This window comes from Eptatretus burgeri, chromosome 10 (assembly GCF_056783735.1).
Source record: "Eptatretus burgeri isolate ZD-2024b chromosome 10, Ebu_testis_v1, whole genome shotgun sequence".
Classification (NCBI taxonomy): domain Eukaryota; kingdom Metazoa; phylum Chordata; class Myxini; order Myxiniformes; family Myxinidae; genus Eptatretus; species Eptatretus burgeri.
Window position 1 is genome coordinate 71,364,731 of NC_140970.1, and position 26,527 is coordinate 71,391,257.

Genomic DNA, 26,527 nt, shown 5'->3' on the forward strand with positions numbered 1-26,527 from the left:
TACGACCCACGACTGAACCCTCGAGTGGTTTCCCCGCCAGTGGCTCCACCAGGCCAAGACCTGGTAGACCTGGTGGAGCTACTGGTGGGGCAACCAATCCAGGTTGATCGAGCTCGCCATGCACTGGGACTATTGCCCCGTCGTCTGGAGGGATGGGATGGTCTATGAACCCTCTCGTTTACTGAAGGTATTAACACTCCTTTTTTTGGATTACATTTACATTCCATCATTTCATTCCGGTACAGAACGAACGTTTGGAGATTTTTAAAGTTACTTTTAATAACCTAATAAATAAATTCGCTCCTAAGTCAAGTCAGATAAATGCCACAAATCGGGACGTCTGTAATCTATAACTCCACAACGTCTGCAATGACGTCATGATATCTGTCAGTGTGATTTGCGCCGTCGCCATAGCAACAAAACTTCCTCGTGCACTGTACAGCACGTGACCTGCGTTGTGAGAAACTCGAGAAGGGATTTACATCAAACGTCCTTAATTTTTCCCGAGGGTAATATGGGTCAAAAGACGATTAAAAATCTCTCCGGTAGACTTTGAGTTGAGAACGTTCGGTGGATTATGTTACCTTAAAACAACAACAACAACAACAACCCTCGTATTGTCCTTCCGTTTGTGATGCGACCTTTTTATTTATTTATTAAATGGCGGCCTGGGCGGAGTGTACATCGGGTCATCGTCGTCGGGCCGAGTAATTAACGAGCAACGGCCATAAAGTGAGACGCGAAACGTGATCTGCTCGAAGGAGTAACAGCCATGGCAGGTTCGCTCGTGAAGGTAAACCAAGGGCGCTCGACATCTTGCGGAAGTCCACCGACGTGTCATGAAATCGTGAATTCGCCGATTATTACGCTCGTACATCAACCTTGTACCGTACGTTGTAAATACTCTACATGCTTTCTTACAGTGACGTATACTCGTGCTTCACGCAAAACCGGTGAACATTTCGGACCGTCCGACGTGCGACTCGCACCCCACGGATACCTCCAGTCCCTTCCCTCCACGTTCATTCATCGGTGTGCAGCAATGTGGCTGCTGGTTGCATCGTCCCTCAGAGCCGCAGTTCGGTTTGGGTAATCATTTGGTAATTCGTTCAGGGTGCCGGCGATAACTCGCCGACTCTTCGTGAAAGGCACCGTGGGATCATTTTAACGTTCACCAGTAATAACCATCGTTGGCAGACGCAACTTCCGGTTAGAACGCAACTTCCGGTCTGAATGCACTTCCGGTTAGAACGCACTTCCGGTTAGAACGCACTTCCGGTTAGAACGCACTTCCGGTTAGAACGCACTTCCGGTTAGAACGCAACTTCCGGTTAGAACGCACTTCCGGTGGAGCCGCACATACTGCACATTGATGGCGCTGCATGCGAGGCAGTTTATGTTTTGATGTTTTTAAACTCGGGTTACACAGCTTTGTTTATACAGTGGATTCCCTCCCAACTCGACATCTCCTTTCTTCCCCAGACATCACCACCCCACACCTTGTATGTGTACACTGAATGCATTCTCTATAAGTCTATAGATATGGATCAAAAACACTTTTTATCCCCACCCTTTTAAAAAAAGGGGGCTATTGTAGTCTGTCCGTCCGTCCGTCCGTTAAGCTATCTCCTGAAGCCTGGTGTTGGCTCAGTGGTTCGGGTGGCGGCTTGGGATCCTCGGGTCCTGAGTTCGAGCCCCGTTGGGCCGCTGAATGAATACGCCAGGAGGTTGACTCAGCCTGTCATCCTTCTGAGGTCGGAAAAATGAGTACCAGTATACTGGTAAGGGGGACACTGCAGCAGCGGCATAGCCGCGTCCCAATGATGTAATGCAACCAGCAGCCACAGGCTGCACTCAATAGAGAGATGCTATGTCCTAAATTCACCAAACTGGGTAGTTATGATCACCATGTGGCAAGAAGATGCAAGGGCAGCATTAATTTGACTCCACCCCCTCGGTTGGGATCAAACCCCAAACAATGCAATTCCAGGGACATTTTAAAACCATTTTTATTGCAATTTTGGATATGCAATCAACATTCAAGGACGCATGAAATATGTAATGAGATTTTTTGGGGGATTTGACCCCCAGTTCCTGCCCCAGTGGGTGGGGACTTGGGGGTCACAGGGGTCAAAAAGAAAATTAAACAAAGTTTGATATTGGGTTATTCCTGGTGGAACTTTTTGCTATCTTTCGGCTTTGCTTTAAATGGGAAGCATGGAAATTTGTGGTGGTCGTATGGCAGCTTAGCTGCCGGGGTAGCTATCATTTCTTGAGGCGCGACTATGTCGCTGATGCAGTGCCCCTCTACCAGTACACACACTGCAGCAATGCCAACCCTCCCGATTTCATCGGGAGGATTCCGAAAATTCACCCAAACTCCCGCCCTTACGATCACTATCCTTATCCTCCCGAAATTTTGATATTTTTGCACTGTTCACTAATCAGAATGTACTAGTATGAGAATTGAATGAAAAGCATCGTCTGCTACGTATAGCATGTGGTAACTCCATAACGTTCGCTGCTACCAAATTGTACGTAAAAAATTGCAAATTCAAATGAGGAGCAGCGAAACATTGGGTCTGGATCTCGCTTATGCGATCATGCACTGAGATTTAGTGCATGCGGTATGTGTGCAATACAGTGCATGCGGTATGTATGCACAGTGTATATGCATGCGATACGCTCACTGCATGCAGCTGGGCCCCGTACCAGCCCGGCGGTCGCGACCACCGTGCGGTGTTTAATTTAACAGCAGCTAGAGTTTTACGAGTCGCGCTGCAGCTGTGGAACATCGACTTCGAAGTTACCGATGCTTCAAGCCCTCGATGTTGATTACGAAATGGCAGAAAAGAAACTACGAAGACCAAGAAATGGTCTCAGAGTACAAGACCGAATACAGTCTCCAATACCCGTGTATTCGAAAGTCTGAAAGAGGAATTCATCATGCGTATTGTACAGTATGCAGCGTTGATATTTCAGTTGGGCACGGAGGTCGCGATGATATTCGGAAGCACGTTGGAAGCAAACGGCACACAGACATTGCAAAGGAGAGATCTTCGAGCACGAGTACCGGTACACTTCTGAATGATTTCACCAAACAAGGGACAAGCGAGGAAGAGGATGTTACCCGAGCGGAACTTCTCTTTAGTGGATTTATTGTGGAACATAACTTGCCCATATCAGTCTCAGATCATGCTGGACCTCTATTTCAAAAGATGTTTCCAGATTCAAAAGTTGCTTCAAAGTATGGATGTGCAAGAACAAAAACTTGCAAGATGTGCAAGATGTGCAAGAACAAAAAAAAACAAAAAAAAAAAAACAAGAACAAAAAGCAAGAAAAAAAAAAGAACAACAAAAAAAAAGAACAAGAACAAAGAAGAAAAAAAGAACACTGGTGAACAATTTTTTACTTTCTGAATGTTGTCTAGATTTCTACAAGTGAATTAGGGTATTCTGGCACTGCTGAATCAGGAAATGGCATCCGTTTCTCTCCATCAGGTCAGGTTTTTGTGCTAAGTTGATTTGAAAAAATCAGATCTTGTGACAAAATCAATTACATTTTTGTGGCATTATCAGCTGATTTTTGTCAACACATATCATCCTAAACATGTTTTTAAGAAAAAAAAATGTTTTGCCAACAACATTTATTGATTACATGATAGAAACATCGATTACTGTCATCTGAATGGTGGGCATTGATAAAGGTAAGTACAAGTAAATTGCATGTTGCGTCACCACTGTTCAAACTTCAGGGCTTGAACTTCCGTTTCTTGAACTGGTGGAATGTTCAGCGGCAGGGAGGTCTCTCTTCAGATTCCAACAGTAGTCAGCCATCATGACTGCATCCCAGCGACCCTGATACCTGGTCTCCATCTCCTTCATGTCCTGATGGAATCTCTCCCCCTGCTCGTCACTCATTGAACCCAGGTTCTCAGGAAACCGGTTCATATGTGAAAATAGGTAATGCATCTTGATGCTCATGTTGCAACCCAGGTTTCTGAAAGCAGTCAGCATGTTGTTGACAAGTTCTGCGTAGTTTCTGGCCTTAATGTTGCCAAGAAAGTTCTTCACTACCAAAACAAATGTCTTCCCGCTTCCAGTTCCACCGTTCATTGAGTTTTTGAACTCTGGATCTCTGATGAGCTGACGGATCTGAGAACCATCAAAGATGCCAACTTTCAACTTCTCCATGGTCAATCCTGGAAAAGCCTGGCACAAGTAAGTGAAGCAGTCACCATCTTTGTCCAGAGCCTTGGTGAACTGCTTGATTAAGCCGAGCTTGATGTGCAGCGGTGGGAAGAGTATTCTGTCTCTGTCCACCAGAGGGTGGTGATGACGTTTCTTTCTTTGCATGGCACCAATTCCTCCGCACAGGCCAGTCCTTCTTCGTGTAATGCTGAGCACGGTCCCTACTATCCCACATGCACAGAAAACATGGGTACTTGGTGAAGCCAGACTGTTGTCCCAACAAAGTTCACCATCTTCAGGTCAACACAAATAAACCACTTATGCTGATCATAACCAATTTTCTCCAGCACGTACTTCACCGCTTCATACTTCTCCTTCAGTGTAGTCGAGTGAGCGATGGGTACAGAGGCAAACTGGTTGCCGTTGTGTAGCAGAACACATTTCAGTGATCGCTTGCTGCTGTCAATGAACAGTCTCAATCTTTGGGTTCGTACTGTGGCACTCCAAGCTTGAGCAGAAGCGCATGTCATAAATTGGCGCATGTAGGGTATTGTACATTCTTCAGAGTTCGTTATTTCAAGAAATACAACTTTTTTGTATCACATTATTACAAAATCTGCCCCATTAACTTTAGTTTTGATCCACGAACTTTATGCTTTGCCTCACCAATTTTTGGAAGATTTTGAGGTTTATGACTTCAAACTGATCCCTTTTCGACATAATCACCGAGAACTATCGTACCTGAATACTTCTTGTCATTAAAATAATTATTTCCAATTAAAACAATTATTTGACATGACATTTTACCCCACCAACTTCTTCTAAAATGCTCCACACATGCGTACATGTGAACAAAAATGTAAAAAACGACATGTGGCCATATCTCAAAAACTTGACCTGATTGAACAAAACTAATGTGAGTTTTGGATTCAGCGCATCAGATTCGTCTAAATCAGCTTAAAAATGCAGACAACAAATTTGTTGTTGACCAGTGTAATTGGTGAGTTGTCAAATGTTACTGCTTCATCTATTGCCGATATTGCTAGACTAGCTCCATTTAGCCTAGCTGCAGGCAGGTAGCAATGACAGTGGTGAGGCCCAGCTATATCCTGTCCTGATTTCGTACTATGACAACAGTGCTGGGATTGTGAAGCAAGGTTTGCTAAGTTTGCCTGCGTGCAAAACAAGATTCCACTGGAGAAAACATTTTCAAACTGCTTGATCATGAGTTCAGTGACAGGAGAAAATTCCGTGGGGAAATTGTGTTTCCTTTTGTGCTGATAATGCCTCTGTCATGGTGGGCAAGCACAAAGGTAGCTACTTATATCCACAAACAAAATCCAGAGTGCAACATCATAGGATGCCCTTGCCATATGATGCACAATACGGCCAAGAAGGCGGCTCAGGCCTTACCCATTGAATTAGATGACTTTCTCATCGATATTTACTACTACTTGGACAAAAGTAGTAAATGCGTCAAAGGAGTGAAAGCACTGCAAGAACTCTGTGATGCCCCGACACACAAGATTCTGAAGCATGTCGCAACAAGGTGGCTGTCCCTTGGTCAGTGCCTAGACAGGCTGATTGAACAGTGGGGAGCCACTTCGCCTCTTCTTCAAAGAAGAAGTACGAAGAAAAATGCAACCAACTGTAGCCAAGACTCTAACAACGAGCAAGAAGGACGGCACTGTATCTACTGCCAGTACTGGCACTGCAGAGATCAAGCACTCGTGGAGCAGCATTCACCACTACCACTGCAGTATCTGCTGCGAAGAAGACAGCAGGGACAGCACCAAAACCAATGCTGAGAGCAGGTAGCATCACCGGCCCTTCATCACGTTCATCTACAAAGCAGATTCCTTCAGAGTCGAGAAAGACTGTGATAGTCCCATCTACAGGCAAATAAGGACCCAAGTTAAGTTCTGCTTTTGCCAAATCACTTGATAGAAGCTCAGCAAAACCTTCGAATCAGAGGTCTTCTTCCTTGGCTGCACCTACCTCAAGCTCTCTCCTCAAACGTAAAATTGGATCTGGTACTACGAGTCTGACCTCTTCTGCTGGCAGTAAACGCAAGTGTGATCGCCCTGCGGCTAAGTGTACTACGAGTTCTACAACTAAAAGCGCATCTTCCTCAAACACTGTGCAGGAATCTAGAGAAAAACGTGTGAACAGGATGTTCTTGTCTCCACAAACAAAACTCTATTGTTTCTTCCTTCGATATGCTAACAAGCTTTTTGAGAAGGGGAATCTTCTGCTCCAAAGAGACGAACCCTGTATTCATCTCCTGCACGGAGAATTGAATGGTCTTCTGAAAGATATCTTCGTATGGTTTTGAAACCATCGGTGTCATCGGTTGCTCTGGTAAATGTACCCTTCTCTGACAGAAATCATCAGAAGAATGATGAGGACCTCATGATTGGGAACGATGCCAAACTGTATATAAGGGGAACAAAGGAGTCTCAAGAAATCCACCTTCACTCTGAGTGAGTCAGACATCCAAGGTTTCTTCAGTGCAGTTCGCTCATATTATGTGAAAGCCTGCAATTACATCTTCAAAACCTGGCCGCTAGATGATGAATTAGCCAAGCATGCTCAGGTGCTGGATGTTAAGCTACACCAAGAAGTGGGGTTTGACTGTGTGGAGTTTTTCATCAAGAAATTCCCCTGTCTGTTCAGTGGCGGTGATAGTGACATAGACAGTCTTGAGAGTGAATTAAGCTCACTACCAGGCAGACGCCTCCATAGCTACAATTGCTACTGAGACAGTGAGAGTGGATGAGCAGTGGCATCGGATTTCACAGCTCACAGATCCCTGCACTGGTGCCAAGAAGTATCCTAATTTGAGCAAAGTGATGAAGGGAATCTTGGTCATTCCTCATTCGAATGCATCATGTGAGCGGGCACTCAGTCTTGTACGGAAGAATCATACTGAATTTCGTCCCAATTTGAGTGTCAAAACCCTGGAAGCTCTCTTTATTGAAAAACTAGCTCATAACACCCCTTGCTACCAGAGAGAATACAGCAAAGACATAATCAGAAGGGCTAAAAGAGCCACACAGCTGTCACTCAGCAAAGCTGCCATGGAAAAAGCAAGCAGCAGTAGTACCAGCCAGTAAGGTAAGAAAAATATTGCTTCTTTTGTGCTTTTTGTTAATCTTTGATTGTCCCCTAACTTACTAATATTAACATACATGTAACATTAAAAAGTGCACAATTTTCCCCTTTTTTTGTTCAAAAAGTGGGAATTCTTAACATGTTAAATGCTCCAAAATAGGGCTCAGAGGGCACTAGAGAGCGTCTAGAACCCCAGAGCTTCCAGGGCCCTAAGGCGGGCCCTGGACCCCGCCGCAAGGGTCGAGCGCTCCGCGCTCGAGATGTGCGCTTCGCGCACATTATTTGGTGTCGGTTGAAAATCCTCCCTAATTCTGATTTCCAAAAGTTGGCATCTCTGACACTGGAACTGGTACTCATTTCGCTGACCTCAGAAGGATGACAGGCTGAGTCAACCCCCTGGTGTATTAATTCAGCGGCCGACGGGGCTCAAACTCAGGACCCTCAGATCCCAAGCCGCCAGCCTAACCACTGAGCCAACACCAGGCTCTCATGGAGATTTAAGATGGCATGCCATCGACTTCGCTGTAGTTTTCAGCTGATGTCAATGTTGGGAACCCTCTTGTGATTCCTGTTTAAATTACCACACTGCATACATCTTGTATATGCCTGGTGTTGGCTTAATGGTTAAGGTAGTGGGCTTGGGATCCTAGGGTCCTGAGTTCAAATCCCGCTCAGCTGTTGAATTAACACCAGGTGGGGTTGACTCTGCCTGTCATCCTTCCGAGGTCGGCAAAATGAGTGCCAGCATGCTGGTATACTGTGTCGGAGTGGTGACCCGTCCAGGATTGTTCCCAATAGCCAAGGAGACTGCTTCGGCGGCACCAACGCTCTGCACAGAGTATGGTCCTAATGGATGGATGGATACGTCTTGTGTACATTTTGTGTGTGACAACAACTGAAAGGTGGATAAAACATTCAGAAAAGGCATAGCGGGCCACAAGTCCCACGGATTTCCAGTTTTTCACACCCCTCCTGTTATTGAGGAACACACCTGCATGCCGTGGTACTTTTTGGCCTGGATGACGCCTTGGGAGCTGCGTGGCACTTCCCTCAGGTGCGGAGCAGTACGGCGTGGTTCACCAAAGGTGTTTGGCTTGAGCTTGTGCAAGCCATCCTCAAGAGGGAACCATCCCAGAAACATGTGGAAACATCTTTAGATTAATTGATGATGAGTTTGTATTTGATCAGCTTCATCATGATAAATATCCAAAAGAACTCAAATTGAAAAAGGAAAGCAAAACTCACACTTCAGTTTCTTTTTTAGAATTACAAATCGACATCAATAATAATAAATTTCACACCAAATTATTTGATAAACAAGATGTTTTTCCATTCCACATTGTACGAATACCTTTCTTCAACAGCAGTATTCCGAAGAAGCTATTCGATGGTACAATTGCAGGTGTAATAACGAGGACTGTGCTAGCAACCACACACAGCACTGATCTTATCGATATATTAAAACGAGTCAGATGTATGTTAACACAGGGAGCTACAGTTATCAGATTAAAACAAGTTTTTTTCAAGATCATAAAATGACACCAAATAGAATTTGTGAAATAGAATACGAATCATAAAAATATTACTGATGAGATATTTATATTAATACATGATTAAAAATACACATGGAAACTATTTAAACCCATTTCAGTGGTTGCTCGGAGATGAGGATAACCGTTAAAAAAAAAAACGTTTCTAAATAACCATTTGAATATTAGAACAAGTTTGATCCAGAGCTGAGTGGAGTGGTCGTGTTTGTTGGTGGACGTGTTGTATGTATATATATATATATATATATATATATATATATATATATATATATATATATATATATATATATATATACACTAGTACATGCCCGTACGTGCAAATCCAAAAAAAAAAAAAAAAAAAAAAAAAAAAAAACTTTCAAACAACCACACAGGCCGTTCCTTCACTCTCGTAAACAACGACTGGATTGGGGCATTGTGTTTATCTATAAATGCACAGGAGAAATTATTAGAATACAGGAAGTCATCACTATCCGGAAGTCCGTACGTTGTAACCCGTAATGGGGAACGCGGCTGAGGATCTCTTCCCCATCGGCCACGCCCACGCAGCAATGTGTCTTGTCATTGGTTGGTAAATAAATGGCCATAACTTGGGAAGCTCTTGTCCGATTAATATCAAACCTTGAAAAGGCACATCCTCAGGTCCCCAGAAATATACCTGGCAAGTTTCAATTAGATCGGAACAGTGGTTGTCGAGAAACAGCGGTCACACACACACACACACACACACACACACACACACACACACACACACACACACACACACACACACACACACACACACACACACACACACACACACACACACACACACACACACACACACACACACACACACACACACCAGGTAAGATGTGCACAATTTAACATGTTGTTAAGTTTGTGGGGGTGGTAAGATATCGCCATAAAGCAGATAGGAATGTATGGAATAGCATGGTCTGTGTACGAGTAGTTGGCCAATCTTGATGCAATAAATAGGGACATGTTAGCTTAAGAATTGTCTTGTTTGAATGTGCGCCATACAGGGGGTGGTGTGTGGTAATAATTAGTTTGTGATTATGGCAAGGAAATTGTGTGTAAAACCTCTATCAACCTCTACCGGGGGGTGCGAGGAAATTTGGCATGAGAGAGAAAAAGGAGGCAGAGTTTGGATGGCATCGAGAGTGAGGGGAGGAACAGATGTCACCTCCCAAGGGGCAGAGCTATGGAACACCTTCATGGGGCGGAGCATTTCCCGGGGAGAAGAGGGAGGGGAAGTCTGAAGAGAACGCGACAGTTTTGTTTGAGGAAAAGAGAGAAAGAGGTGGAGTTCTGTGGAGAACAAAATTGAGGGGAATCGAGTCTGAGGAGAGGAAGTCGTGCTGCCTGCCTCTGCCTGTTGTCTCCGCCCTGTGCCATTTTGTCTGCCGGCTGCTTCGTCTCCCTTACATCTGCCTTGCCCCGTTCATCGATCTGCTTGTGTATCTTCGTACTCTTCATCGTCCTGCTCATCACCTCCTCGTCCCCACTGCCGCCAGAGCTGAGCCTCCCAGTTTTTGTTCCCTTTTCCCATTTATGACAGAGTCTGGAGTGAGGCGCTTTCGTCTCTTTAGATTCATCTTTATCCTCGTTGTATGTACTTTTTTATTATTTGCGTTCCCTTCCTTCCCCCCAACCCGCCATTGTATTCCTTTTGGCGGGTCAATCTTCCCCTGGTTGTTTGGGTTCCAGGATATGAACCCGTTGGTTTTACAAAAGCTAACTTTCTCGTGTCTCTCCTCAGAACCCGCGCGCACGTTGTCTGCCATAATTCAGAATGTTGTTCCAGGGAGTAAATTTCCACTTCGCTCATCCATCCGGCATCGGTGTTGACTGATTTGGACACGATAATATTACCACAAGCCGGTAGGCGACATGGGTGGTCGCTATATAATTGCATACTTGTCATACAGTTTTGACGGATAAGGCTGAAATTTTTTGACAAAGAGGTTGATTATAGTGCGCATAAAAGCGCGGAAGCCGATTTTTGATTTTCAAACATTTTTTTGGATTTTTTTTAAAATTTCAAAGTCCCGTTGCTAGGCAACGGTGGCGTCCATAGCAATGGTGCTCAAAAGCATAGAAATAGATCCTGGTATGAACCTACCTGTCAAGTTTCATCAAAATTGGTTGATTCCTCTGGCCTCCAGAGCTGTCCATTACATACAAACAAACAGACAGACATAAAGACAGATGGAAAACCTGAGAATAACGGGAGTCGGAAACTCAGAGTGGATGCTCTAACCCAGTCTAACTATTCCTGCGCCAAGTCTGGTAAATTTTATCTCACTTTCGATATAACTTACTCCTCACAAGAAAGCACAAAATTTAATGATGGAACAATTATTTTTACATGTTGCACAATAAATAATCCACGTCAGTATTGAACCACACATAGACTGACTGAATGTGAGGAAATCACACATAGAATGGACTGGCAGGATGGCCTAGAGATACACACATTCGCCTCTAAGCTGTCTAGCTTGGGTTCGAATCCCAACCCAGCGAGAAACGGTCATCCTGGCTTTTCACAGGCACGGTGATTCATCAATGTGTGCGCCAACCCTCGGATGGACGTTAAACGGGCGTCCCGTCTACCGACATTCGTTAGTGGATGTTAAAGATCTCACGGTGTCCATCACAAAGAGTAGGCGAGCTATTACCGGCACCATGGCCAAATTCCATAGTCATTCCTGACCTCCAGAGTCGGAGTTGCGACTCGACCGGGATTGTAGCCGAGGAACCGCTTCAGCAGTACCAATGCCTTGCATAGGACATGGTACATGATGATGTTGATGATGATAAACCTAGTTAGCCTCACTCATTAACAAAGAGACAGGAGTCTATTGTAAGCAGCCTGTGTCATTGGGCTTGTGTGTGTGAGTCCGCATGCAAATCTGCTTTAATATAGATTCACAGATCTACTGCAATCTACATACCCTGCCACGGCTCTGCATTGTTCAAAGCTTCGTCTTCTTGTCCACCGCACTGCGGTGTAAAGAACAGAGATGTGAGAATCGTCAACCATAAATTGAGGCAACAATTCTGCTTTGTTCTTTAAGATAAGAAGCAGATACATTCACTTTCTCACTCATTCAATCATAAAACAAACTTTGCTTCAAACCACCGAAATATATAAAGTAGTAGTGTATGTTTTTGTCCTCTTACAACTCGAGAACTACACGTCCCAGAGGAAAACTAAAGGCATATTCGGAATCGGCACATCTCACAGGTACGACAGAACACTTTAGATGTTAAAAAAACGGAAAAAAAAATTGTCAACTTTTTTTGGCCGTTTCAATTTTTCTGCTGCAATTGGTTGATTTTCCGTGTCACAACTTTTTTTAATTCACAACCTGATCAAAATAAGATAAAGACAGACCAGTGGATGGACAGACCAATGGACGATTACAAAGATTTTGATGAAAAATTTGACTTTCTGATTTTAGATGCCCTGAAAAATGAAGAGCTCCAAGGCAGCTGCAGCTAAGCGAAAACGCACTAAGAGACACCAGGAGACTGAAGAGGAGCAAGATGTCAGGCTAAATGAAAAGGCACAGCGGCAACAGCAGCAGCGACAAAATGAGAGTGAAGAGGAGCGATCAGCCAGGCTCAATGATCAGGCTCATCGGCAACAACAGCGGCGAGCAAATGAGACTGAGGAAGAGTGTGATGCAATACTTAAGGCAATGCGTCACCACACTGCAGAAGCACGAGCACTGGCCCGGGCACAAGAGCACAACAATGCCAACAGGGTGGCATCACGTATGACCCGGCTGACCCAACAACTCATGCAGACTTTGGCCAAATGTACCAAGTCTGCACCCACTGCTCTGCTTACAAGTTCAAGGGAGAGACAAAGGGTGTGTGCTGCAGCGATGGCAAGGTCGTCCTTGAGCCCTCTCCTGCCCTTCCTCCCTTGCTGAAGGAACTTCTCTCAGGCGAAGGTCCCCTCAGCGAGCACTTCCTTGACAACATTCGGATGTATAATGGCTGCTTTGCAATGACAAGCTTCGGGCACAAGGAAGCTGAAGTCCAGGGCTGGAACCCGAGCTTCCGGATCCAAGATCAAGAGTTCCACCACATTGGCAGCGTACTCCCGTCTGTGGAGGGCCAGCCAAAGTTCCTACAGGTCTACTTCCTGGACTCGCACGCCAAGGAGCTGTCTGCCAGGAACCACAGCAGCCTCAAACCACATATCCTTGAGATGCTCACAAAGTGGTTTCATGATAATAACCATCTGGTCCGTGAGCTCGAGACTGCAAGAGATGTACTTGCACAAGGAGGCAACTCTGAAGAGCGCCAGATCATCATCAGAGAGAACAAGTGACCGCAAGGAGAGCACACACGCCGCTACAATGCCCAATCTGCACCAGAAGTCGCCATCCTAATGGACAATGAGCCAACAGAACCCAGAGACATTGTCCTCAGACTTCGCTATGGGGCATCAGTGAGCTGCATGCATCTTATGATGCACTCCAGTATCCCATCGTGTTCCCATATGGAACAGATGGCTACAGCATCCATCTGGTGACCACGACTGCTCCTGGACAGGATGGACGAAAACTCACACAGCTGCAGTACTACAGCTACCACTTCATAGTGAGAGAGGGCAACCACATTCTGCAGATGCAACGACTCTTTCAGCAGTTTCTGGTCGATGTCTTCTGCAAGATCGAGACAGAGCGACTGGTCTCTATCCGCCGGGAGCAAAAATAACTTGCTTGCTGATAACTACGACAACCTCCGTGACAACCTCATGAGCACTGATAACAAACGCTGACAACGACAAAGAAATGTGAAATGTGTCCAAATTAAATGTGATATATATTAAGCACCACGATTTACCCCTTTCTTATTCCTATTTTTTCCCTGGGCAACACTGGATACTCCAGCTTGTTTTAAATGGAGGGATAATGTTTTGGATATGATGAAACATGATCTTATGATGTCTTTTTTTTTTTTTTTACTTTGTTTGGTAAATCTAACAATTTCTGGTAATATAGTTCTGAAAATATTCACCTTCTGATTACACCTCATTACAGACTCAGGCCTGGAAATCTTCCCTCTGGCATCTTCGAAGTATGCACACCTCGGCTGCTTGTTCCAAGGTTTGTCTTCACCCCTAATATTTATTGACATACCAATATAGTGCACAAATGATCATTTATAACACGATAAACATTTGTCAAATGCTGCGCTTCTGTGTTTGTGTAGCACTTCGCTGCGCGGGTACGAGTTTCCAAGGGAACCAAGGCGGTGACATACGAGGAATTTAACCCTCCGCATCAAATCGCTCATCGTAAGGGTTGGTTATCACAGCATACTAGTAAGTTCTACTATGTTCGTCACTCTATCACTCTTTCCTCATGGCTCAGTGGCCATTCTGATCTCATGGTCACCATGTATTAGCTGGATATCAAGCCTGGTGTTGGCTTAGTGGTTAGGGTGGCTGGTTTGGGATCTTAGGGTTCTGAGTTCAAGCCCCATTGGCCACTGAATTAACACCAGGTGGGGTGGACTCAGCCTGTAATCCTTCCAAAGTCAGTGAAATGAGTACCAGTGTACTGATATAGGGGTATAGCATCAGCGGCATAGTCGTACCCCAACAAAATGATGGTTGCATCATTTTGTGGGTGTGCCGCTGATGCAGTGCCTCTATTACCAGAACAATGGTACTCATTTTGCCGACCGTGGAAGGATGACAGGCTGAGTCAACCCCACCTGGTGATCTTGGTGCAGCCACCATAACTGTGAAGCCAACACCAGGCGACACCATGAATTCGTTCTCACACGTTGTTGATATGTTCTTTGGATTCCCGATGTCTCCAAGACTTAACATTATTTCAAGAAGCCTTCTCTCATCTTAATTTATTTTTTTTCTCTTGATAATAAAATATTTTTGTTGTGCTTTGGGATGTTTTTATGAAAAGCACTGAAGTGTTATCATTCATTTTTATAATATACGAGGTGTGTTCAAAAAGTATCCAACCTTAATTTTTCGTGCGTAAACAAACGAAGCTCGGGAGGCGTGGTTTGGTGCACGTATGTAGACGATCCTAATCCGTATGCGTGAATATTTTCCCGCCTACAGAAGTTGTCAGTCGCCAACAGACCGCCGATGAGTGAGGAAGTGAAAGTGAGCACCGTCGGATTTTCGTTTTTGACAAAATGACGGATCACCGTGGTCTCATCGCCAGTGATCACTGTGTTGAAGAAGTTGGGATCGCTGTTCACAGTCTCCAGCATGTCCTGTTCGATCTCCAAACGGAGTTGCTTCTGTTCAATCGTTAGCAGCTTTGGCACGAACTTCGCTGAGATTCTCCTTCAGCCCAAATCCTCAGCCACAATGGAATGAACGGATCCAATGCTGACGCCCGCCTCGTCTGCAAGTTCTCTGATCGTGATTCGACGATCCTGCATCAGCAGGGTCCTCACTTGGCCAATGATGATCTAATTTCGGGATGTTGAGGGCCTACCAGAACATGCTTCACTTTCCACTGATGTGCGACCATCTTTGAAGCGGTTGTACCACTCTTTTATCTGTGTGGTGCCTGTTGCTTCGTTCCCGAAGGCCTGTTGAATCTTGCGGATCGTTTCCACTTGGGAATCGCCAAGCTTTACACAAAATTTGATGCAGTAGCGTTGTTCAAGTTTTTCCGTCATTTTGACAAAAACGGAAATCCAACGGCGCTCACTTACACTTCCTCACTCATCGGCGGTCTGTCGGCGACTGACAGCTTCTGCAGGCCGGAAAATATTCACGCATACGGATTAGGATCGCCGACATACGTGCACCAAACCACGACTCCCTCGCTTCATTTGTTTACGCACGAAAAATTAAGGTTGGATACTTTTTGAACACACCTCGTCTAGTTGGGAGGGGATGGTGCAGAGTTAACGCACTTATCTTTGATTTATCTAGAGCGATTGTTGACCCGACTATAAACCGTCGAATTGGTGTTTTGCAGGCAGTGTGTGTTACATCACAAAGTGCACCGTCCCTCGGATGGACGTTGGCGGGTGTCCCTTCTGCTGGCACATTAATTGGCCGATGTTAAAGATCCAATGTTGTTATTCAGAAAGAATGGGCGAGCTATTGTCAGAACCTTGAAAACCCCTAACTTAATTAGCTGCAATCGAATGTCAGGCCTGGCAACTGATTTGTGAAAGACTTGAACCAAACTTCCACCTTGACCAACACCACAAGAACATGGGATTAATTTGAGTCAACAAGATAAGAGTGGTAGTCTCAGGAGACTTCACTGTGAAGGAGAAAGGTGGCATGAAAGCCATTGTGTGTGTGTGTGTGTGTGTGTGTGTGTGTGTGTGTGTGTGTGTGTGTGTGTGTGTGTGTGTGTGTGTGTGTGTCAAGCATAACATATCGTTCATTTTCTCCCCCCCCAATCCCTCCACCCCTCTCTTTCTCTCACTCGCACCCTCCAATCCCGAAGTGTGGTGAGGTGTTGCTCTCCCTCCCTCCTCTCTCTCTCCTCTCCCCCACACCCCTCCTTATTACCTTCTCCTCTTTTTCCATCCTCCCACCCTCTTCCTCCCAGAATGTATAGCGATGTGTGGTGAGGCATCACTCTCCCCTCCCTTCCCCACCCTCCTCATTCTCCCACCTCTCTGTCTCTATCTTTCTCTCTGTCTCTGTCTCTCTTAATATTCCCGTCAGCAAAGCGACAGGTGCTATTTGCTTGTGCACAACAAAACTGTCAGTGTAATAAAATCACTGCCGTGGGATACCATGTAAAAACAATTAGGTCTCAAGATAAAATGAGCACGACACCCCTGACATTCCTGTCAGCCTCAAAAACAGTTTGACAATAAACAACTATGGAAGACGGCAAAAACAAAAGTGAGGATGCCAACTTTGCTCTGCATTTTAAGGGAGGGCCAACTTTGTTTTTTTTTGTTTTGTTTGTTTCATCTTGTAAATATTATGAACCGTGGTGTCTGTTCATGTGTCTGTCTGTCTCCTTTTCACGGCCGTTTGAAAAACTGCACACAGGCAAAGCTCAGCATTCATTTTATAAATGATGGGAGAACAGGCATGATAATGTTGATTGAAAGAAAATTTAATACAGAGCTTCATGGAGTAAACCAATTTTAAATAATTACATTCTGCCCACTTTATAGACGTATTCAACCTCCGCCGCCTGATGTTGCACCACCATTCCATGGTGACCGGTATAATAATTCAGAGCTTTGTCTCTGAGTGAAACCAAGAGTGCAACACAATGAACCTTTTTAAAGTCCATGAAATAATTTAAATTGATTGATTAACTTGAACTTTTCCCGTCGCTGGGGACGGGTACTTTTGCTTTCTCTTATGTACCATAATCTGTAGATATATTCTATTTTGTATTCAACTCTCAAGTCCAATGGAGTCGCTAAATAACAGGGTTAACAAACCAACAGCAAAATTAAAGGAATTTGGCAGACAAGGGATTAAGATTTATAATAAAGGGTCATCTACATATTTCATATACCAAAATAGCATCCTTTCCTTTATTCCGACCTAAAGTTTAAACCCCCTTTCCTTTTCCTCCCCTATCCTACTGTTCTTTCTCTTCTCATGTTAACCTTCTTACTTGCCTTCCCTGTATACGTAATATAAAGTAGACCCTTAAGGCGCTGTCACACCTTGACGATTTAGCCAGCAATGGCAACGTATAAAAATGTATGTAAAACGTTGGCGTTCGCTGAAATTTTAATGTTTAAGTTTTGGTCTTATTCATAACGTGTTGTTCGTATGCATAACATATTAGTAACGGGCACAGAACGTTTCGTTGTCTTATAGATAACTTATACCAACGAATGCTGAGCCTGTTGTCGGAGTTCACAACCTATGCCCAACGATAGTTTAACTTGGGCATAGCGCGCGCTGCACGTATCGCCGAACTCGTGGTATAGCCTGTTAAAAACCTGCCGCACGCCGATTTAAATCATAACCGCCTGGAAATTGGAAGTGTCAACATCGCAGTCACAACTTGACGATTTAGCCAGCGTATGCCGACCTATGAAAAATGTGTCTAAAACGCTGGCACACGTCGAATACGGTATGGGTAAGTTGTGTATACGTTAAGAGCACGCTGAAAAACGATGAAGTACGCTGTCATATTTCGTGGTACGTTTAGTACGTCGTGAAATTTCAAGCATGCTGAAAATTTTACGACGTACTCGCCGTATGGCTCACACGTTCCACTACGCTGGGAATAAGTTGTAGGCACGATATGCGATCGTTGACACACGTCGACACAAGTTCCTTGTAAGTTACTCATAAGTTGAAACACGTCGAGGTAATTAATGTTTTGCATACCCGAAACTTATTTTCTCCGTCAACGCACATTTTCTTTTTTTCTCCCTGGCTCCGTGAAGGCACATGACGAAATATCTGAAGTTGTTGTTGTTGCTTTTGTTTTTTTTTGAAGTTTATCACGAATTTTAAAATATATTCGGACATTTGCTTTTAAGTTTCGACGTCGACGTGACAATATCCTCAAACAAAATATTCACAGAGGAGGAACTAAGAATAAGACATGAGCAAACTGAAGAGGCAATCAGACGTGACGTTACGGCACGTGACGAAATATCGGAAGTTATTGTTGTTTTTTTTTTTTTTTAAACGCTGTCAATACGCCATTATACGGTAGCTGTAAATTAGAAACACGTTCATTAAGTTCTGTGGTCATCCGGAAGACGTCAATCAAATACGTCAATATGCGTTGGAGGTACGTTACACATAGGTTCAAAGCACATTACTCATAGGTTAGAAATAAGTTTTGGGTACGCTAAGCATTACCTCGACGTGTATCGACTTGTGAGTAACTTACAAGTAACGTGCCTCGACGTGTGTCAACGATCGCATAACGTGCCTCGACGTGTGTGCAACGATCATGTAACGTGCCTACAACTTATGGCCAGCGTAGCGGAACGTGTGAGTCATACGTCGTAAAATTTGAGGACAACCGCAAAGTACAACGATGAAAGCCAGCGTACTACGACGTATGGCAGTGTTTTTCAGCGTGCTCTTAATGTATACAAACTTACCCATAACGTATTCGACGTGTGCCGGCGTTTTAGCCCAATTTTGCATACATCAGGCATACGTTGGCTAAATCGTCAAGGTGTGACAGGGCCTTTAAGAGGTTATTTATTCATTCAAAAGATTATGGGTATCGAGACATTTGCTTCGACCTTGAATAATTGTGGGAGAGTGAGAGTGCGATTGGGATTGAACCAACAGGGAGGTAAATCCACAATATGGAGAAACTAGAAGGGCACTCTTCGACATCACCAGATGCCTCCACCCACATGAAAAGAAAATATGGCTGCCGAATTACGTGACCGATGACGTCATCAAATGTTGCCCCCCCCCCACATACAATTTAGTCCGAGATGACCCTCAATAATTTTCATACTGATCGGATAAAATGTTCAATGTATGCAATTATGACGTCATAATGAAGCCAACTATGACATGAAAAATAACACTGAACAACAAAATTTTTTTACTGGAGAGGTGTAAAGTGATTTAGACTAATTTGGGTACGCTGATTTCAAAAATCATAACCGTTTTGCTGTATCACGTCAGGATTTTCAGTAACAGAAATATTCCCATTGCCTAGAAGTCAGGATTTCAATGAAATTTACAAAAATTCATTTATTCATTTATTTCATCATGAATGCTTCAAAATTATAGAAATTACAGAAAAACTCCACTAGAATGTAATTAAAAATGCTTTAGGCATTTGGCTTTGCGTTTGTGCTGCTCTGTGTCAGTTTCACGATGCAGGAACCAGCAGAAATCGCCCATCATGTTCGGGTTGTGCCGCCCTTGGTAACGCGTCTCCATGAGTGAAATCTCTTGGTGGAATCGCTCGCCGTGCTCGTCCGAGACTGCTCCCAAGTTGTCAGGGAAGAAGTTCAGGTGCTGGTGTAGGAAATGGATTTTCAGGGACATCCTGGAGCCAAGTTTCCTGAAGGACTCCAGCAGCTGCTGCACTATTTCTTCATAGTTGTCTGCGCGCTCGTTCCCCAAGAAGTTGTCCGTCACAGCTTTGAAGCTCCTCCACGCTGCCAGCTCTTTGGGGTTTAGAGTTGTCGGAAAAGTTTCGTCCTTCATAATCTGTCGGATTTGCGGTCCAACAAAGACACCAGCCTTGATCTTGGCCTCCGACAAGGTGTTGCCAAACTTTTCCTTGAGGTATAAAAACCCACGCCCATTCAGATCCATTGCCCGTACAAAACTTTTCATCAAACCGAGCTTTATGTGGAGTGGTGGAAGGAAAACCTTGGCTGGGTCGACAAGGGCGACATGCTTCACGTTGTGTCGACCAGGTACATGCTCTTTTCGCTCTTCCCAATCTTTCTTCGTCCAGTGATTCTTGTCGTCTCTGCTATCCCAGAGACAAAGGAAGCACATGTATTTCGTGTAGCCTGACTGCCAGTGGGACTGATGGTTTCTCGTTGCCATTGTGGAGCAAAACAGCCTTCAAGCTGTTCTTCCCCGAGTCGATGAAGAGGCGCCAGTCTGCAGGATCGTGATCACACCCAAGTTCTTTCAACAGACCGTTGATGTCACTGCAGAATGTCATCGTGTCTTCCATCTCAAAGAACTCAGCCATGTCTCTGTGACGTGCTCTGAACAAGGATATCTTGGTGTTAGGTTCAAGTAGATTCCACTGCTGCAGCCTTGATCCAAGCAGCTCTGCCTTCGCCTTTGACAGCGAGAGATCTCTTACAAGATCATTTAAGTCTCCCTGGTTCAGAAGGTGTGATTCTTGAGTGTCGGGTTCAAAAGGTTCATCATCACCATCCTCTTCACCACTGCTTACAGCTATGTTCTGATCAGCTGGAGGTGTTGGAACGGGGTTCTCGTCATCATGAGGAACAGGTTTACGAGCAGAGACGCAGTAAGCGTACTTGATGTGACCTTTATTCTTCTTGTTGAAGCCGGCGATGCTTGTGCAGCAGAAATAACAATCATCATGATGATTCTGCGGCTCACGCCATATCATGGGCACCGCAAATGGCATGCTCGCGCGCTTGCCCACCAACCACTGAGTCAAGGTTGTGTGACAGCTTGTGCAGCAGATGTGTGGTGCCCAGCTCTGTTCTTGGTCCCCCACCTTACACCCGAAGTAGTGAAAGTAGGCGGCCTTCATTTTCACTGCTGTAGATATACTTCGCTGTTGATCTTTTTTGGTATACCGACCACAGACATAACAGAAGTTGTCAGGATGATTGGTACAGGAACGCCTACTCATCTTTATCTGAAAGAAAGAAATATAACACAAGTTAACAACAATTGTACGAAATAGACATGTTAAAGACATATGTAAATTTCATTGAAATCCTGACTTCTAGGCAATGGGAATATTTCTGTTCCTGAAAATCCTGACGTGATACAGCAAAACGGTTATGATTTTTGAAATCAGCGTACCCAAATTAGTCTTAATCACTTTACACATCTCCAGTAAAAAAAATGTTTTGAAATTTGTTGTTCAGTGTAATCGCTTATTTCCCATGAGGAGTACTTGCCATGTACCAAGTTTCAATTTTTTCACGGAGCGGTTTCGGAGATAGAGGTCCAAAGTTTCTCTTTTTTCCCAACATGGCTGCCACACCACGTGACCTGTGACGTCATAAGCATCATTTTAACATTCAACATCAGTTCTTGCACCGATGGTGAAAATTGTGTCAATCGGATGAGCGGTTGCAGAGAAAACAGAAAATTAGCACAGATGGACAAATGTACGGACGGACAACCTGAAAACATAATTCCTCCAGTGACTTCGTCAGCGGAGGCATAAAAAGGAAATGAGGGCGGAATGGAAAGCTTTCACTTGTGGACTCGAGTGTGTTTGCAAGCCGTGGGTTAGTGGAATGCCTGTAACTTTATGGCTGAGGAGGAACAAAGGCTGACAGGGACGCAGATTAGGTCATATTTTCTATGCAACACCTCGCTATGGATTTCCATTTCTGGGGATGTGCCGTGCCGCTGATGCAGTGCCTGCTGTAGATTAGGTCACAAACTCTGAATTTGGTCAATACAAGCAGATGTTACACTCAGCTGAACAACAACATACTCATTTATCCAACACCCTCCTTATGAAGCACCAGGCTTAGTTTATAGCCAAGCCTGGTGTTGGCTTAGTGGTTGGCGGGGCGGCTTGGGATCCGAGGGTCCTGAGTTCAAGCCTCGTTGGCCGCTGAATTAAAATACACCAGGAGGTTGATTCAGCCTGTCATCCTGAGGTCAGCAAAATGAGCACCAGTGTACTGGTAAGGGGGACACCGCATCAGCGGCATAGCCGCGTCCCAACCACTGATGCAACCAGCAGCCACAGGCTGCACTCGATAGGGAGAGAGTTTATAGCCATATCAGGAAACGAACCTTGACTGGATAGCTGAAGGGGAAGTATGCTACCTCCAAGCTATCCTGTCTTGTTTGTCCAAAGGCCCAGATAAAGGCTCACAGAAGAGAGAGAAGCCATCAAACCTCTCTGCAGTGAGCCACTGTGTTGGCACCATAAAATTAATATTAATCTTACGTAGTCACTGCCTCTGATTAATAATGCGAGACTGATAATGGGCTTTGAGTTCCACACAATATTGTTATGTGGTGGGGGGATCCATAGCTATATTGTTTAAGAATAGTGCAGACTGTGTTCAAGTAGGTTAGATTTACTCCTGCATTAGGAATCTGTCAAGGGTAAGCCATATGTAATATGTAGATTGAGGGGGCAGTGATTGTCATCGATGGAGCAGAATAGGGTAAGGCCAAAAAAAAAAAATGTTGCATTGGCGTAACGGGTCACTGAAAAATAGTGTAGGTCGGTCGGGATCTTTTTTTTTTTTTTCCTAATAAATCCCTCCCAAAATCTCCCCCGGCTCGAGTACCACCCTTTTTGTCGGCGGGTTCTGTCCGAAACACTTCCGGGTTTTTGCGATCGCGATCGCAATCAACAAGATACTTGAAAACGATAGCAAAACAACAAAAATAGCAATAAAATAGGGTCAGCAAAATTTTTCGATAGCAAAAAAACAAAAAAAAAAAAAACGTAGGGTCGGCGGAATTTTTAGGGTCGGGCGGGTTACGCCAATGCAACATTTTTTTTTTTTGGCCTAAGGGTGTGTTGTGTAATACTGCCTGTACAAGTGAGGCCAGGTGGGGGACTTGGGCACTTGGGCACCAGGAAAGTGCATCACGCTTATCATGGATATTAATATGGGCCGTTTGGTCAGGAACTGGAGACTGGGATGTTTATAGTAAGCTGTGGAGGCCTGATTGAGGATGGAACAATTCTCGGAGGGGCACCCCACAGGGTGGGATGGCCCTGAAGATGGCGCTGCCCACAGACCATGGGTGGCCAATAACGGGACCCGCCACCCGTGAAGGTGGTCCCAGAGGAGGAAAAGCCTGTGTCCACGCATGCGTGCGGCAGATTACATTTGACACAAGAGGAGAAGACGTCCCCTCATCTCTTCATCACCATCGTTTTTTGAGCCACACTTCATCCTGCATCACACCAGCTTGATTAATTGCTTGTGAATGTTTAATCTTCTTCAATGCAGCTTGAGATTTAATCACAAACCAATTTATATTTATTATGCATGTTTATTTAAATTGTGACTTATTTTTGAATGCCACCCACCTACCTCGATATTTGAGGAACCTAACCCCCTTTAATTCCCATAAGAAACTGTAACCATCGTGGTTTTGAATATCACGGTATTTTCCAGGAACGCAACTCGCATGATATACAAGGGTTTACTGTTATAAATATTGAATGCATTGACTTTAAGCATCGATTCAGCAGTCGCGGATGTCTTTGGACCTCAGGCTCAGACGGTCTTAGTTAGCGGACCCTCTGACGTCAAGACTATATGTTCCTTTGACCCAAGCTGTACAGATTTTTCTTTTTCTTCCTTTGATGCTTCACTTCAAAAAGGAAACTCACTCTGCCATACACTCTACTTTGTGTCTTTCCAGGCAATCTGGATGGGGAAGAGGGAGCTGCCAAACGTACCTTGGAAGACGTATTTATTCGCCGTTTTATGTACGGCACATTTCATGGGTGCTTGGCCACACCACCGGTGATAAAACGTCGAGCAAATATTCTGATCATCTGTGCCATCATCATCAGGAGAATTCCACCATTCAAGTATCACTTTCTTGCAACATACACCGAGACACTGCTTTCATATTTATACAAATGTCCAGTGAAACTAGAACTACAGACTGTGGAGCACAAACCAGTTTACAAGTACATCTGAACTCAAATCTATGGATGAGTGAGGCTACAGTTAGGTGGAGTGTTAAATGGTACAGACATAAGCTAAATGGCTATTGTGCAAGTCTCGATTGCCTCGTGATCTAAAAACAGCAACACTTGGCCAGATGTGGTGAAATGGTGCACGTAGAGGATAAAGTTTTGTGTTCATTACCTGGACAGTTTTCTTTCCTGCAATCTTTCAGAAATTATTCCCATCTACATTCTAATCACAAAATGGTTTGAAATGTTTATGTCTGTTTTTGTTTTTTTACATTTATCAAAGACTCATCCACCTCCGCACCTCCGCCTCTGACTTACCATTCCCCGGTCACTGTTTCTCCCATATACTCAAACCTATTTCCCCGTCTGATTGCCTTCCCTTCTAACATGATATTCATTTCTTTTATCTGCTGCCTGACCCACATCATTTCGGTCTTCTCAATACTCATCTTCAGCCCATACTTCCTAAATGCCTCCTTCCACTCCCCCAGCTGTATAATCACTAAATCAAGGATAATTCAGTTTCCAAATGGCAGCAAATTCAAGTGTCCATGCTGTGTTTCTGCTGAATAAGTACAAATGATTTATCAATCAATTCAAAATCCATAATAAATTGTCAATTCGACGGAAAAACAAAACATACCATTCTGTAGTGAACATGCGACCGACGTTTTCATCTTCACGAACACTTCCATTGTCACCATCTTGACTTGAATCGCTTGCATCAGGCTCGAAACGATATGGCTCCAAAATCCCCCTGGAAATGTTTTCATCACTAATTTTGTCTCTAATAGTTTCTTCAAAATCCCACTGATCAGTTTTGACCGACTGAGAACATTCAGAGTTGCTAATGACGGTGGAATCTATATCGGAATCTGAGCTCGAAACATGTTTCTCTGTGTAAGCCACCATTTGAATCAAGATGGGTTCAAGGTGCGTCGAAAATCGATACTTTCGGGCTTTGTTTCAGCACTTTGATTGGCAAGAATAGAAATAGAAAAACAGAAAAAGATTTCCCTTTAAATTAGACGTGATTAATGATTTTCAATGGTTTTCAGAAAAAAAATTAATTAGCGTTTTGGTTCCACTTTGAGGTGATTCCACTTGGATTAAAAAAAAAAAATTGAACAAGTTTGCATTTGCTAAAGTATTTGGACTCTAAAAATATGTTGCTTGACAGCAGTAAAATTTATAACAGCATGTGACAACCGGCAATATTGATAGTCTTCAAATTACTGTAAGACCCCGGTTTACGTTGGGGATGGGTTCCTGAAAAGTGTGATGAATGTTGAAACAACGTAAATCAAAGCAATTTTTCTCATAAGAATTGATGGAATAACTGGGCGATGCGTTCCTAGCATCACCACTTCACTGATTACATTTCACTTTTTACCTACATTACCCTTTTTTTTTGGTTAATGCCAGTTATTTTCAAATACACATAAATAAATAAAAATGAACGTATTTTAGAGTTTGAATCTTACCTTTCTGGAAGCGGTCAAGCCAGCCACAATGTGAAATGAATGTTGGCATTTTTATAGATGGTATGCACTGTAGTCAGAGGCAAACTTAATAACCAGACGTCAACCGTGTGTTCACAAGCATCTTTTCGATTAATATCATCAAATTTTACTTACAAGGTAACACTATTACACTGCCTTTTAGCCACTCTACAGTACAATTTATTTTTTTTTGCGTGATGCAAAGCAGTTCTTGTATAGGGTAGGTGGAGGGGGGAGGCTGAGGTGACGGGTATGAGAAAGGATGGATTCTGTCAGCGGTGTGTGTGTTGAGGCGATGCAAATCAGGTAGCGGTATTAATAAAATGCTGACGTTTGGAAGTGAAGTTGGAGTGGTCAACACAAGGCCAATAAACAACGTAAGAGGAGAGATGCAAGTTGGGGTATTACTGTATAACTAGTTTCGGGTCCAATTTATTGTATACAGTGAGGAGGGGTGGGGTTGGCAGAGTTTAAGCTTGACATGTGTGTGTGTGTGTATATATATATATATATGCAATTCGACAAATTTGTTGTTAAAATTTGTATTCAAATTCAAGTTATCCTTCGCCCAACAAAAATTTATTTGTAAAATACCCATCCTTAAACATTAATCGTTTTTGAAAAGTCTTTACTCAGCGTAGTTTCCTGAAAACGGTATTTGTGTGCAAGTTTAATAAGCTTTGGAATTAACTTTTTGGTGACTTATGAATGAAAAATATTTGCCAAATTAAAAACGTTTATTCCTATTTGGCAAATGACAGCTTAGACCCTGGGCAGGTAAATTGGGGAAATTAAAATGAAGGGGGTTAGTCAGAGAGTGAAGTTGGAGTGGTCAACACAAGGCCAATGGTTTCTGGGTTGAACA

The 26,527-nt window shown here is 43.9% G+C and overlaps 1 protein-coding gene across 3 annotated transcripts; it reads left to right on the forward strand.

The window, feature by feature from the left end:
• The first annotated feature begins 619 nt into the window (after positions 1–619).
• MRPS24 (mitochondrial ribosomal protein S24) lies at positions 620–25,624 on the forward strand. Of its 3 annotated transcripts, none has more exons than XM_085898914.1 (4): positions 620–793; positions 13,919–13,984; positions 14,091–14,202; positions 23,878–25,624. In XM_085898914.1, exons 1-4 carry the CDS (start codon positions 773–775, stop codon positions 24,159–24,161), a joined length of 483 nt encoding a protein of 160 aa, XP_085755040.1. In that variant the 5' UTR covers positions 620–772; the 3' UTR covers positions 24,162–25,624. The 3 variants fall into 3 exon arrangements, with proteins under 3 accessions (XP_085755040.1, XP_085755039.1, XP_085755042.1); XM_085898913.1 differs by having other exon boundaries at positions 644–889; XM_085898916.1 differs by lacking the exon at positions 620–793 and adding an exon at positions 10,639–10,739.
• The last annotated feature ends 903 nt before the right edge of the window (positions 25,625–26,527 follow it).